General features: G+C 45.3%; 1 protein-coding gene across 1 annotated transcript in view; it reads left to right on the top strand.

Annotated features, from left to right (window-relative positions):
• The first annotated feature begins 200 nt into the window (after positions 1 to 200).
• Positions 201 to 14,998, top strand: part of LOC146829392 (uncharacterized) — a 434,028-nt gene continuing 419,230 nt past the window's right edge. Inside the window, exon 1 of the mRNA XM_085608055.1 lies at positions 201 to 495. Within this exon, the coding sequence (XP_085464181.1) occupies positions 328 to 495 (168 nt within the window). The 5' untranslated portion in view covers positions 201 to 327. The remainder of the gene's footprint in view (positions 496 to 14,998) is intronic.

Raw genomic sequence — 14,998 nt, forward strand, 5'->3', positions numbered from 1 at the left:
ATTGTCATGAGCAATGCCAATAGCTCTAACTTTACCAATGCCGAGACCATTGCATTGTAAATGCTGTTGTAAAACATCCTGGCAGCGTTAAAAGTGAAAGTAAAGTGTGTGAAAACAGTGTAAAGCTGGCCGGACGACGTGGGGGCGTGTACAACGGGAGCTCGCACGTCTTCCTGGTGATTGCTGGTTTAAGATCCCCGGTCGCAGTGTTGCAGTCAGTCTCACTGGCAGCAACAGGTGGCGGTGTTCATGCGTTAGGCTGCCTGCCTCCTTACAGTGCTTCGAAGCTGAGCGAAGCAGGGGCTGAGACCGCCGCCCGCTGGCAGCATGCTGTGGGGGGGCGCTGTCCTCGCGTTGTGCAGCCTCGGGCTGCTCTTCTTCGAGTGGACCCCGGTGCTGCTGCTGGCATGGGGCGTCGCGGCTATGCTGTCTTGGAAGCTGGAAGGCGCCGGCCGGGAGCGGCCGCCGGAGAACCAAGTTACACACCAGGGCAGGGTAAGATCACGAGGGGTCAGGGAAGGAGGTGGGTGGGATTATTGCACCCTGGGCGGAAATACATGTGGCGCCTTCGCCACAGCTGGTGAATAAAATGATGCAGCATGGGCTTAATTGTTTGTTGACATTTCAGTCAAACAACAAAGCGCCGACTAACCTCTGAGCGCCAACTTCTTGGAAGCTCCTTCCCTCCCCCAAATTCTCTGATTCACTGGATAATGCTAGTATCAATTTATTGGTGGTGCCAACGGTGGTGATGGTGTGTGTCGTCAGGGCGAGAGAGAGATGACAGGGGAAGGAAGGTGGTTAATGGGATGGAAAGCGGCGCCTGCTTTATTTAACAAGCACTGGCAAAGCCAATCAGTCCCGACAATCCGAGAGCTATTTATTGGCTTGTCAATGTCTTTTAGCCATGTTGAATGGCAGCATGGCTGCTGTTCAGCATGGTTGGATGTTTTAACAAGCATTGGCATAGCCAATAGGTCTCGCCTTTGGGACTTTATTAATGTTCAGCCATGCAACAGTTGATGTTGCACCAATGATATTGTACTGCATAATTAAATACTTTTAAGGACCCTAAGGCGAGACCTATTGGCTATGCCAATGCTTGTTTTATTTGCTAGAGGGTGTGCCCTTAAGCCTTAATTAAATTCTTCAGCTCGCTTGCAGTATTTAACATTTTATGGAATAAAGGTGGGAATATAGGCTGGTCGTTTTAGGGGACCCGAGTGAACCTAATCTACACAGTATTAAGAAGTTTGAAGACCACTGTTCGAGAGAATGTATAAGGGTCTACTTTGGCACCACTTGTTAGATTTGTATTGTGTGTATGTGTGGTTGGTGTATGTGTTGGGAAAACCAATACCCAGTAAAAAAAACCCCGCATATCTGACAAGGCATATATCCCCGAATCTCCCCCCCCCACCCCCATCCCACAATGCAACACCCAGGACAAAGCACAGCGTGTGTGCATGAAGAGCCTTGCAGCCAAGCAAAAACCTTGTGCAGAAGGGCAGCATGTGCGTGTGCAGGACCCCTCTCTCTCCTTTCATTCTCTAAAACACGTTTCACGTATTTCGAAACTCGCTGGCGCCGCCCCCCCGGCTCCCCTGATATGCAAGTGGGCTGCCGCAGGGGGAGCGTCGTCTTATATCTCCCCTTCCTCTTCTCCTATTGTTCTTGGAAGGGGGGGGGTGGGGGCCTAAGGGCGTTTCGCCCTGCGGCGCTTCCCGCTGGCGAGAACCAGTTCCGTTCCTTGTCGGGCTCTGGCGGCCATTATGGCGCCGGCCCTCGAGCCCCCTTCGGGGGCGGCCTCTGCTAGTGCATGACTACAGGAAAATCTTCACCTCACAACCCTTCCAAAATGAAGGAAGGGCGGGGTTTGGGCTATAAAACTTTTTACTGGCACACATTTTGTTTTTATTGCGTACAAGAAACTCAGCAGCTGAAGATTCAGTTTACTCGGCACAGTCTCCGCACATGTTTCACTGGCTCGAAATTGACTGAATTGTGTGAGCAAAAGGCGTGCAAGGCTCGAGCCTGAACTGCGTCCAAACATCTCTCTAAGGGGCATATTAACAAGCCAGGTGATAAAATTATTGCCGCTTTAGCGGCAGAAATCTGCCGCTAAAGCGGCGATAATGGGCTTGATAATATGCCCTGGAGAATTCCAATAGAAGCCCATGTTAGATGTCCTTCACATCTAACATAGGCTTCAATTGGAATTCCATAGAGCATATTATCAAGCCTATTATCGCCGTTTTAGCGGCAGTTTTCTGCCGCTAAAGCGGCGATAATTTTATCACCTAGCTTGATAATATGCCCCCCTGTTCGCCCAACCACAGTATCGTAGCTCCTTACCCACTACAGCGCGGCTGAATCACTACAATTTGTCAACACCTGCTCACAATGCTGACATTGTCCTGTGCACAACCTGTAGCTCGTTTTCCATCCTTGAATCCCTTCACTGAGATTCACCGGAGCTCAGGGTTATTCTCATTCTGACCAGTTTCATCTAAACTGACTCAAAAGCATCGTGTGAGCCAAGAATTTCACCTGCATGGACCGAAAGGCAGTGTTCCCTTAGTAAGCCCTGTCACTCATATCTCGCGATATTTAAAGCATAAATATATGTGTTCATCCCCGCAAATAACAGAATACATGGGGGCATATTATCAAGAAACAGCATTAAAATTATCGCCGCTTTAGCGTCAGAAAACAGCCGCTAAAGCGGCGATAATGGGCTTGATAATACGCCCTTGAGAATTCCAATAGAAGCCCATGTTTTGGTGTCAACATGGGCTTCTATTGGAATTCTCTGCGGCATATTATAAAGCCCATTATCGCCGCTTTAGCGGCAGTTTTCTGGCGCTAAAGCGGCGATAATTTTAACGCCTTACTTGATAATATGCCCCTTAGTCTGCACTTCAATCTCACACCCTTTGGTTATGTCCAACACAACTGATTATTAATTCACTTTGAATTTTTATGCAGTGTTACAAGTAATTCGCTCACTGAATGATGGCAGCCATTGTACATTTTCTGGAGAGTACCCATGGTGTAATACTTGAAGCAAGGGGAAGCAAGTAGATGTTAAAAAGTAGCAGGGAAATGAGGAATCCTCATGGGAGTTCTCCTTTTACCTAGTGGCAGTGGCGGCTGGTCCATTAGGGGCGTTGGGGCAGCGCCCCACAAAAGAATCGGCCAGTGAACAGGATGGAATGTAAACAGACGAATTGACAGCTTACAATTCGTCTGTTTACATTTCCGGGCCGCCTGTGCGCTTCATTACCGGTGAAAGTGCGCTGTGCGCATGTCACGCACAGCGCACGCAGGCAGAGACGAGCAGGAGTTAAAAAGATGGTCTGCGCATGTGAGAGAGGAGCAAAGCCCCTCACTCACATTCACAAACCATTAGGTTTGCTGCGCATGCCCTGTGTAGAGCAGGAGTTTGAAGGTAGGCTCCTGCTCGGGCGGTGACGTGTTTTGCGCAAAGTCGCCCCATGCCCTATCAAATAACAGGAAAGTAAAGGTTCAGCCCACCGCCCGGCCCCCCAGTCTCCTCATTGGCAAAAGAAAAGAGCGGGGAGAAGTTACTTCCACGTTGCAGTCAGAGCAGCAGACGTGATGCGACGCGGGACCGGAGAAGATGGCTGGTAAGTTCTTTTTATTATTGATTAACTTTCCCCCCCCTACCCTCTCCAGTCATGCCGACTGTGCCTGGGCAAACTCCATTAGAAGGGTGACCTTTGAGTTACTAGCGCCACGGGTTACCTACCTGTAAATCGGGTGCTGAAAATCTTGTCTGCTCTACCGTTAGTCTTTTCAACCAGAGTACATTTCAGACGAGTGCTCGTTAAACACTGGTTTTTCAACGTGCATGTGTCGTCCTATACAAGCCCTTAAATACCACATCGGTATTGTATTATTAATAAGTGTTGTCTCTTTTAGGCACGCAGTCAAATATAAAATGTTTAAAATAATTATTTTTGTCATAAGAAAAGATTACAAATTGTTTTTATTATGTTTGTATACATTTTTTTTAGTTTTTTTTTGTTCCAACATCAGTTATGTAGACATTTATACCTGCTAATAGTTTGAAACCGTCTTGTAATCATAAAAAAACATCAAGAAAGCCAATTTAGTAATGTTCATAATCATGTCATGAACAAAACGATATTGTTTACAGTCTGGAGAAACATTTCCAAGCTCAACTTCCTCCTTGATGTATATTATTAACGTTCCACAATTCTCATTACATGAACTCTTTATACTTCCTAATGCACAGAAAGATGCTTTCTCATAATAGATGCGGCGGTTTGTAAAATAAATGCTTTGTCATACTTAGCAAGCTGTGTGAATAATTTATCCTGCTGTTGCATCGGCTGCAATGTTGGCACACCTTCTACAAGCAAAGAGATTACTAGGTACTATTTCTGGGTAGCTGTTTGGCACACCTGCAACAAGTCAATGAAACACGATGACCAGCATTTATTGAAACCACTTACACCCAGTGATGTTGGAAAGGCAGTGAAACCATTATTTGTATTTTCAAAAACACTCTCTCAGGAGTGGCACAAAAGGTCACCTGGTAAGTCGACCAGGAATTACTGACAGAGGAGGCATCAGTGTTTCCTGGGGGGTTACCGGGTTTTCCATGTTTTCGTGGAATTACATGAAAAAATTGCCCTTTCAGTGCCAATTCTCGCCATGTTTTCCCTTAGTGTTTCTTCCACATTGTCCTTCCCTGCTCCCGGTCCCTACATTACAATGCCTGCTGCTCACTCAACAAACACCCCCACACACTTACCTGTTCTCCTGCAGAGCACTTTCAACCTGCCTGGAACACACAGCTAAGAATGCACAAATGGCCTTGTTAGCTGTCAGAAAGGGACATGCGGCCTCACACATATCTGTGCTCTCACCTTCTGTGCTATAAGCCGAAGCTGCACAACAACACCTACATAGTCCCCTGTTCCTTCACACTACTCCGCTACCTACCCCCTGTAAACGAACACAGTTCCCGTTCCTCCTGTCTTCCAGGCACACACAACTGGCAGTTCCTGTGTACTACGCTGACTCCGGGTCATCTGTTTGGTCACATGCCCACCTTCCCAATAGCACAAATGTACACATTAAAATTTTTAATGAAATAATCAGCTTTTCATGAAGTTGTGTGCATCTGAGAAAATTGAACAAACGTTTTGCATTCATTAAAATTAGTGCTTACTTTTGTTAAATTATCTGTAACACAGCTTCCAAAAAAATGTCACAAACTGGTAAACTGTGCTACGGTCGAACGGCCTTTTTTCAATCTATGCGTTGTGCAGGTGCCTGGTGAAGTCCTGCCGTGCTTCACACGTCAAAGGCCGGTAAAGTGCGCAAACAAATCCCATCCGTACAGATTATATAATGCCACCTCCAAGCACATGAACTCAGCATGGACGTCATTAAGGCTAATTATGTGTTGATTTATAATTAATGCCTGAGAACACAGGCCATTGGTAATGCTATTACTGTGTTACACTCTGAAAACGACACGAACTGTAGCTCCCATGCTTAGGATTCCCTTCTGTGGCTGTCCCACTTCAGCTCTGTGAGTGTGATGACGACACATATTAATGTCCCTGGAACTGTAGGATGCATCTCTGTCTGCAAGGAGCGCCAGAGAATGATTCTGACAATGCATAGGATGAGGCCACAGGCAGAGCTGTAGCTTGTCATGAAACACGTCACAAGCAAGCGTGATGTTTGATGCAGCCTGGTATCTATTATATAAGATACTCAGAGCCATACCCGTGCTTCTTGGTGGTATTTATTCAATGAACCCTTCCTCTCCAATGCATCCCTGTGCTTCACCACACTTTCATAATTGCTTAATTAACCTTCTTGCTTTCTCAAATATGCGTGAAAATGCATAATTTACCCATTCTTTTCTCAGGGGGAGAATCCCACTCATCACTAACTTTTACGCCTCACCACTTTCAAAAGTCACCAGCCGCCACTGCCTAGTGGGATGATGAAAGAAAGTCCCCAACCGCAGTCGGCTATTGTTGTGAAGAAACGTTTGAGTCCATTCAAGGGCTGACCACAATAACCCTACACATTCCTCGAGGCTGCTCAAAAGGAGGGTGTGGCTGACTGTATAACAGGCAACTTTGAGATGAGAATCGAAGCCACTTTGACAAACCCCTTCTCTGCAACCCAAATGCCAGTCCTTCTGGATGAGGTTCTGCTCTGCTAATTCCTGCGCTTATCTGGTAATTTCTCTTTCCGAGATCTAGCTAGGTATGGGTTGTTTAAAATTAAGATTGCAGGTTTTGACTTTATTGACCTGATGAATCACTTCCTCTTTTATACACTGGTTTGAAAGAGAAGAGAGAGAATGGCGAGGTAGAAGAGTAAGAGGTTGATATGGTACTGAGCTGTGTTGTTAAAAAGGGGCTCCCTGGAGCATGCAACTACACATTTGAAAGATAAAACATTCAGGTCTATAATTTGCATGTGCTTCAAGAATGAGAAGTAAAAAGTAATGAAACCCTGCCTCTCTTATGATTCTCTCTTTTTGAAAATTACTTTCTATCCCACCAGTAGAAGGAGGTCATCAAAGATGGTGACTGGGTGATCCTTGTACCAAGTCTCAATTAAAACAATACTGACCCAATTGTCTAATTGTTCTACTATACAGAGTTACTTTTCAAAATGCCATTGCTGCTCATTAAATGAAAAAAAAAGCACAACCATACAGCTATGACTGCTTTGTGACTGAGCTGTCCTTGTACAGGGGAACAAATGCTAAAAATAGTTATTAGCCTTCGCAGAATCCCTTCTCAAAACCATGTCATACACTCCTGTTCTGGCATCTGAAGTATGCACGACCCCTTCTGTAACAGACTTTGGTAGGTTTCTGAAAAAAGTTGCAAATTGAATTGTTTGATACAAGTGGAAAGCTGACTCATTCTCGAGCTAAAGCTTTGGGTGTTTTTGAGAGCACCACCCACACGCATGGAATTGCAGGAAAGGTAATTTCACATAAAATCTGCCAGACTCACTCTCTCCAATTATTAGCTGCTAAAAAAAAGATTTCCTTCTAGAGAAGCTATTTCACATTCAGTGAGTGGCGGTATGTACACCTTCCCTACACACCCCACACCCAACTCAGGCCACAGGCCAGCACCACTGTCAACCTCACAATATGAAGCAAAGTGATGTCATACAATATGGCATATTGAAAACTGTGCAAATGGTTATAATAGTGCACAACATGAGAAACAGCACACATAAAATAGTACCTCCAATTAACCAAACACAGGCCCTAGAAAGAAGAACACTCGCATGAGAACAACTAACCATGACCACCAACGAAACCACAGTCAAATGGTTACCCAATACAGGATGATGGACTACAAAATGGAAATAATTGTCGCAGATGACAAGAGGGAGACCAAAATCTGCCAACTGTGTGATCAGAGAGAAAAAAAAGTCTCTAGCCCTGGCTTTGTTGCTTTCCTGCTAGATTCCCACTTTATAAATGCCACCACATAAAAATATAGACACATTCATTCCCTAGGAAAGGATATACATATTTGTAGACATTTAACGGCCATATCCTGCGTGGAAAATAAGAACTTCCTGGAAAGAACGGAAGTGGCAAAACTGCCTCTTCCGTGAGAGAATATCAAAAACAACTGAAAGATCAAAAAACACAGTTTTCCACTTTTCAATAAAATACACAAAAGACCCAGAAAACACAGACTGGAAAGACAGTGTACAAAAAATTGTTAATAGTACAACATGTGTGTACCCAGCTTCGGAGTCTATAATTCTTACACTGGTCAGGGTATGAAATATATTGTAACAACGTGGGTGCGAGCAAGAAATATACTAAAAACGTTCACTGAGCACTGCATGAGCTGAAAAGTCAACCCACTGCATTCACAGGAGGTGACAGGAAAAGCTATTTTCTAGCCTTCCAACAAATCGGACAGGTCAGTCACAATACGAAGAAAAAGCCTCCGTCCACATCTGCGACAGGACACTGTATAGGCAAGGTAAGATCCGTCCTTTTAATTCGTGTGCCACAGCAAAATCTGTGTCCGTGAACAACACCCCGGTTCACCCAAAACACATTAGGACAAAATAATGCATTTGTAGGAAAAGTCTCTGTCGCGCCCTAAAAATCACTCGTCGAAAAAGGCACTATTTTCATCTGCAGCAAAACTTTAATTTACACACTTGGAGCAGGGTACCGAACATATAAGAAGGACAAGGCACTGTTATACGGAGGAAAAACACCCCTATACAGGGCACTGTGGGCAGGACAAGCCCCCGGGCTGCATGATATGGAGAAAAGGCCCCTCCATCTGTAGCATGGTCATACATCTGCAGGACAAGCCTCACGATCTGCATATGTGACCAGGCATTGTCTGTGCTCAAAAGGGGTTCAAGACATCTGAAACATGACACACTGTGGATGAAAGACCCTCGCCTTTGTAGCAGGAGCCTATTGCTGTTAGAAAACAAGCATTGGCCGCGCAGCCATAAAAGTAACGGGCCGCGCGGCCGTGAAAGGGGACGCGTTCTGTGGTGTGGGAGAAGCGGAGCGAGGAAAGGCAGATGGCGGCGCTGCAAAAGTGAAAGTAATCGCGGCTGTAAGGGTGCCCGCAAGATGGCGCCTGTGCTCCTAAGCGCGCGCCCGCGCGCGTAACCGCTCGCTGGTGGCCGGAGAAAGCCTTTGGGAGCACTTCAAAAAGCCAGTTACTAAATGTCTCGCCAGACCAACGCTTGCGCTGGCTCTAGTGAGACCTAAAAAGCACTATGACCCAGTCTGAGCTGTATTCTGAACTCACAAATTTGAAAGTGCTTTAATGCGTGATAATTTCAAACATTTTTGGGGTGAAATAAAATATTTGGTCAAGAGCACACTCCGCTGTATTCTGCACTGACATATTTGAAAGTGCTTTTAAGCGTGATAATGAAGTAAACGGTTACGTTGAAATAAAATATTTGGGCAAGAGCACACTGCGCTGTATTCTGAACGTACCTATTTGAAAGCACTTTCATGTGCAATAATGAAGGAAACAATTTAAGAACAGAAACAACGGACAGGATGCAACCCAAAATGTTATTGTGCCACTCTGCTTGCTTTAAAGATTGACCTAAATATTATTATTTCTGGTCATTTGCACCCTTCCCAGAAAGCACTTTGCTGACAAAATTGCACGTCTAAAGAAAAAGATGAAACTCAGCTGTCCGCTACACATCTCTCCCGTCTCCTCTCCGGTCAGTTGTGACATCAGACAACAAGCATCCATCAGCCAGTAGCAAGCACACGTAGAAACGTGACTTCTTTACCGGACTATTCAGTCTTTTCTCTGCAGAGCCCTGATTTACAATAAATAGAAACTGCAAGTAGAGTGGTGGGTGGGGCTGAGCCCCAACGAGGCAGGGCCTAGGGGAGGAGTAGGAGATGTCAGGGAGAATTAGAGTATCACTGACAACTATTCAGGTTCGTCAAAACTACAGCCATTGTGGAAAGACCACAAGAGAGCGACTATGGAGCCAGCAAATGGTTAAGCCTGTGGGCGGGCTGAAGTCCACAAAGTATCTACATGTCTCGACGAGAAAGCCAAGACCTAAACATGCAAGCGCTGTCTAGACGAGACCTAACAAACATTTGCAATGCAATAGGTCTCGCATTTTCGAAACTTTTGACCTATTGGTATTGGACATGACAATGCCTTTTATTATTGCAGATTTTTTAAACACATAAATAAAAGGCCTTGTCATTTACAAAGCCAATAGCTCAAAATCTCGCAAATGCAAGAACTATTGCAATGCAAATGCTTGTTTAAATTAGCTGTCCATTTTAGCCATTTTAAACCAAGGAAGAACCCAAACTTGGAACTGTTCAGTCCCTGGTAACATGCACACACACATCACCCTGCCCGTGCACGACGGTTGCTACCTCCACGACGGGCCATGCATTATTTTAAATTATTTTGGTTCAAGCTGTGTTCTGATTGGCCGTCCAGTCTCTGTCGAGTCACTAGTACATCAGAGAAAACACAAGGGGGAACCCCAGGTTTTATAACGATACAGGCCACAAACACGGGCGCCCACAAATAGAAATCATGGGTGTTACAACTCAGTGGGGCTCATTTAGAGCGAATGAAGGCCGGCCTTTGCGGAAATCCGCAGGTAACGCACACATTCCTACCGCAGACTCTCAACACACTGAGCTATCTCACTGTTGTAGAAACAATGGGATGCGTTTTAAAGTATGTTTATGTCTGTAATAAGATGACAGTTCTTTAATCAGTGTGCAAGCCTGTACGTCGGTCATTTCCGGACACGTAAAGCCAGCCGGACAGTTGGTACAGTCCAGGCTCCGGCGAGCAACTACCACATTTTTGTTGTAGCAGGGACGTCCTAAACACGAAGCGCTGCAGAAGAAGGGTGTGGGACCTGCCTGAGACCGGATTGCACATCCGGGGTTGTGAAGATGGTCGTCGGGTGTTGGACTGTGTCTTCAACAGAGCCCCAGACGGGCCGCTTGACTCCTAAAACACCCCTGCAGTCGCTGTGAATTCTACATTGCCAAGTCCACTCAGTGTGCCGGGTGCCCTCTGGTGGTGCAGGCAGTGCCCAGTTACTGTGCTGGTTCCAGTTGCCCCCGAGCCCCTCTTTAGCCCCTCACGTGAGACATGAAAACTCTTCTCACATAGAGTCAAAACAAAAAACAACACCCTAATAACCATACACGGGTAAGATTTATAAAGCGCCTCACAAAGCGTTGGTTAGCGCCAGGGCTTTAAGTGGGCTGGGTCCTGCCGGTGCTCAGCACCAACAGTTCTTAAAAGCAGATGCCGAGACGTTCGCTACCGGGCTCTCCATTTTTAACTTCAAGGTGGGAAAAAAATAAATAAGTTAAACTCTGCAATAGTACCATCCGTCACTGTTTTCGATGTAACTTCAAAAAGATTCATTTCTCAGTTTTATATAGGGCAAACATGAGCACCAGTTACATTATACAAGGACATATTCATGTCTTGAATCACAGGATGTTGAGCCCACGGGAGGCTCCAACCTGCTTTCTCAGCTCAAAGGTGGGCAGCTTTAGCCTTAGGCCACATCCTCTCCCACAATAAGGGAAGCATTCTCAATATTCTATACAACGAAGTCATAGCTGTTGCTTATTTATCTTATGCCATTTACAACCATTGACAAAACCAATAGTCCTGGCTTGTGGCAGGTGTGATGTTACTTATTGTATTAGATATATGGATGCAATCACAGAAGCAGCAAAATACCAGTGGGTGGTACACTACGCTAAGCACAGATTTTTAGCGTATGTGTTTTAAGCCACACGATTAATAACAGAGGTCGCGCCCCAATAAGAGACCCCCCCCAGTTTTTTCATCCCACTTAAAGCCCTGGTTGACGCTCTAGAAATGCTAGAACTGTGGTCCAGCACCAGCTCTCTGCTCTGCCTGCCGCAGTGGTGCAGAGTCCAATCACTGTGCTGGTTCAGTGATCCAGCATACTGATTAGTCACCATGCCTACCTAAGTGGTGCACGGTCCATTCTCGGGCCTGCCCGAGTGTGGCTGTTCCAATAGCAGAGTTGCGGTGCCTGCTTAAGAGGCTCAACACCCAATCACCGTGCATGCACCAGTGCAGAGTGCCCAATCGCTGTGCCTGCTCCAGAGGAACAGGGCACAGTCACCATGGTTCCTTAAGAGGCTCAACGCAACGCCCAGTCACCCTGCCTGCACAGTCTTAAGTGCCCGGCGGAGAGTTTTAGTGGGAGCATGGAAGACACTAAGGGCCATATGCAGGTAAAAACCAAATTGCGAGTTCTTAATAGCGATTTTTACCGAATCGCTATTAAGAACTCGCAAAATCCGATGTAGATTAAAAAATCGCTAAAAGTTAGCGCTTCGATAATAATTGCAAAAACAATACCGAATCCGCATTACCGAATCGTTATTACCGAATTTGCAATTTTAAAAAATCGCAAATTAGCGAATACGCTAATCAGGTGCAGCCTGATGACCTCACAACCAGGAAGTGGCCTGACACATGCTGTTTCACTGAGCCTGAAGCTGTGGGAGAGGCAGGGAGCAGGAGCACAGACCCAGGAGCTGCACAGTAAACCCCAAGCAGACACCAAATACAAGCATGGACACACAGGAGAAGGGAAAGGAGCAGGCAGAGAGGAAGAGGAAACACAAATTCTCTGAGAAGGAGTTGGAGGTTTTAATTTAGGAGGTGGTAAAGGATCACGACCAGTTGTTTGGCAAGAACTCTTTGCATGTTCCGAAATCTCAGAAACGGAAGATATGGCTAGTAATGCAGGCAAAAAATAATGCCATTGGTGTCACCCAGTGCTCCATTGACGAACTGAAGAAGCGCTGGTATGACCTCCGCAAACGTGCCAAGGAGAGGGTGGCTGACAGGCTCAAACAAGCCAATCAGCCTCTGATTCAGTGAGTTCCATGGGTGTTCAATTCTTTGTGGCCAGGTTATGTAGCATGGCACATGTTGCTATTATCTTGCAGCAGATCAGAGGGCGGTACTGCCGTGAACCTCCACTTTTGTGGAGGCTGCAGAACCTGCTTTTCAGGAGTCCAAATGTACGCTCCACCACATTCCGCATTGATTTATGCACCACACTAAATCTCCTCTCACTGGGGTAGATGGGTTGAGGTATGGAGTCAGGATAAATGACTGCAACGCATATGCGCTGTCACCTAAGTGGTAAAGGAAGAAACATCATTCACAGTCAGCAACAGATACATTCAAAGTATACATCAGGGTATGTCACATTGATTTACCTAGCAGGTATCCTTCTCCAAATTCACCCCCAGCAAGACGTGTATAGATACCACTGCTCCTGAAGATGTAGGAGTCATGCGTGCTCCCTGGAAATTTTGTTACAATATCGATGATGATGTGAGACGCATCACAAATGACCTGTACATTGATTGGATGTGTTGATTTGCAGTTCTGGCATATGTACTCAGTAGCAGAGGGGGGGCAGATTGGAATATGTGTCCCATTGATGCACCCTCTAAGATGTGGGAAGAGAGCCTTCTGATAAAAATCTGTCTTTGTCGTATGCAGTTCCATCTGTGTACTGGGGAAACGGATATAGTGGTGCATTCTTTGCATCATGGCATCCAGGAATGTGTTGAAGAAGCGTGACAGGCAACTCTGTGAGACACCACCAGCCACAGCTATGACCCCCTGGTAACTACCTGATGCAAGTAGGTGCAGGCAACAAAGGACCTGTACTTGTGGTGGTATTGCGTGCGCCCTTGGTGTCTGGTGCTCCAGGATTGGGTGCAGGTCACGTATCAGGTCTAGGATGGTGGTGGGGTGAAGCCTGCACCTATTACAGATTTCTGCCTCTGTGAGTTGGAATAGTGTAATGCACAATCTGTATACGCGTTCCTGACGTCTCCAGATCCTCAGTGCTGTTGCTTGCATCCGCATCCACCTTGCAATGACATCGAGGGCCACCATTGTGTTCACGCAGATGCATTCTGGGGCTGTTTATATGCAGTGCACCTGGTTACCACCTGCTTTGAGTCAGTGTTAAATTGCGACTCCAAAATAGCGATTTTTTTTTTTTTCAAAAATTTCCTATTTGCGATTTCATGTACATTGGTTTGCGACTTTATTTATCGACTCGTTATTTAGCGACTCGCAAAATAGTGAGTCGGTGTGGCCTATTCGCTAAATAAAGAATCGCTAACTGTTTCCCAATATTTTTAGTGATTCTTTATTTAGCGATTTGGTTTTTCTGTCTCTACATTTCACATAGGTTATTTGCGATCGCAAATGTGGAAATTCTGCGAATTTCTGCGTTTGCGATCGCTATTTGTCTATCTACATCTGGCCCTTAATTCACTATTGGAGTGATCATCATCTTAAGAGTTTGGAGTCTACCCCACCAAGAGATAAACTTAGGGGACCGCGCGGATAGCAGTTCCGTAACTTTGGTGTTAGTCTGTGATTCATTGTACCATACTGTTTCAGCTAGGTCACTGCAGAACCAGATCGCTAGATATTTAAGCCATTTAGGCTGCCATTTAAGACCTCAGTCACCCAGGTGAGACGGAAAGCGCAACGGATTTATGGGAAAAAACTCAGTTTTTCCCTATTTAAAGTATAGCCAGAGACCTCAGAAAATGAATGAATGATGTTGGTAATGTTTGGAATTATCTGCTTAAGCCGTGCTTTTATATCTCTTGGTTCCAAATTGGAGGCCTTTAACCTCTGGGATAGCATTAAGTAGTTTAAGAAAGGTATTGAATGCCAGTAAGAAAAGTAGAGGAGGAAGGGAACATTACCTGTCTTGTACCTTGGTGTAAGTCAAAGTATGAGGAAGTAGAACCATTTATCCTAAGGTTTGCTTTGAGATAGGCATACAAAGCCATAAACATGTTAATAAATGAGTGCCCAAGGTTATGGGACTCAAGGACAGCGTGGAGAAAAGCCCATGAAACTTTATTGAATACTTTTTCAGCATCAAGTGTGATCGCTGCTGTCAGTAGTGAGGAAAGGGGGGACACTTCCATTATATAGCAGAATGGACGAATATTATGTCTAGCGAGATGACCTTTTACAAAACCAGTTTGAGAATTATGTTTTCGTTTTCAGTTCTTTAATCTATTAGCCAGTATTTTCGCAGACATTTTTGCTTCCATATTTAAGAGTTAGATGGGCTGAAATATTTAAGGAACTGAATGACCCTTCCCTTCTTTAGGGATAACCACTATTGTGGCTTTGGATGCTGACCCCGATACTTTGCCCTGGCATTAAAAATCATCCAATTTATTTTTGAGATGGTGGATTATCGAAGGGTTAAACAACTTTATAAAATGCGATGGGAAAGCTATCAGGGCCAGGTGCCTTACCGGACTGCATAGATTTTTATAGCTTTAACAATTTCATCTGTATCTGTTGCTTGATTCAGGCGTGTTCCATCAGCATCA

The sequence above is a fragment of the Triturus cristatus genome, chromosome 5_2, assembly GCF_964204655.1.
Source record: "Triturus cristatus chromosome 5_2, aTriCri1.1, whole genome shotgun sequence".
Taxonomy (NCBI): Eukaryota; Metazoa; Chordata; class Amphibia; order Caudata; family Salamandridae; genus Triturus; species Triturus cristatus.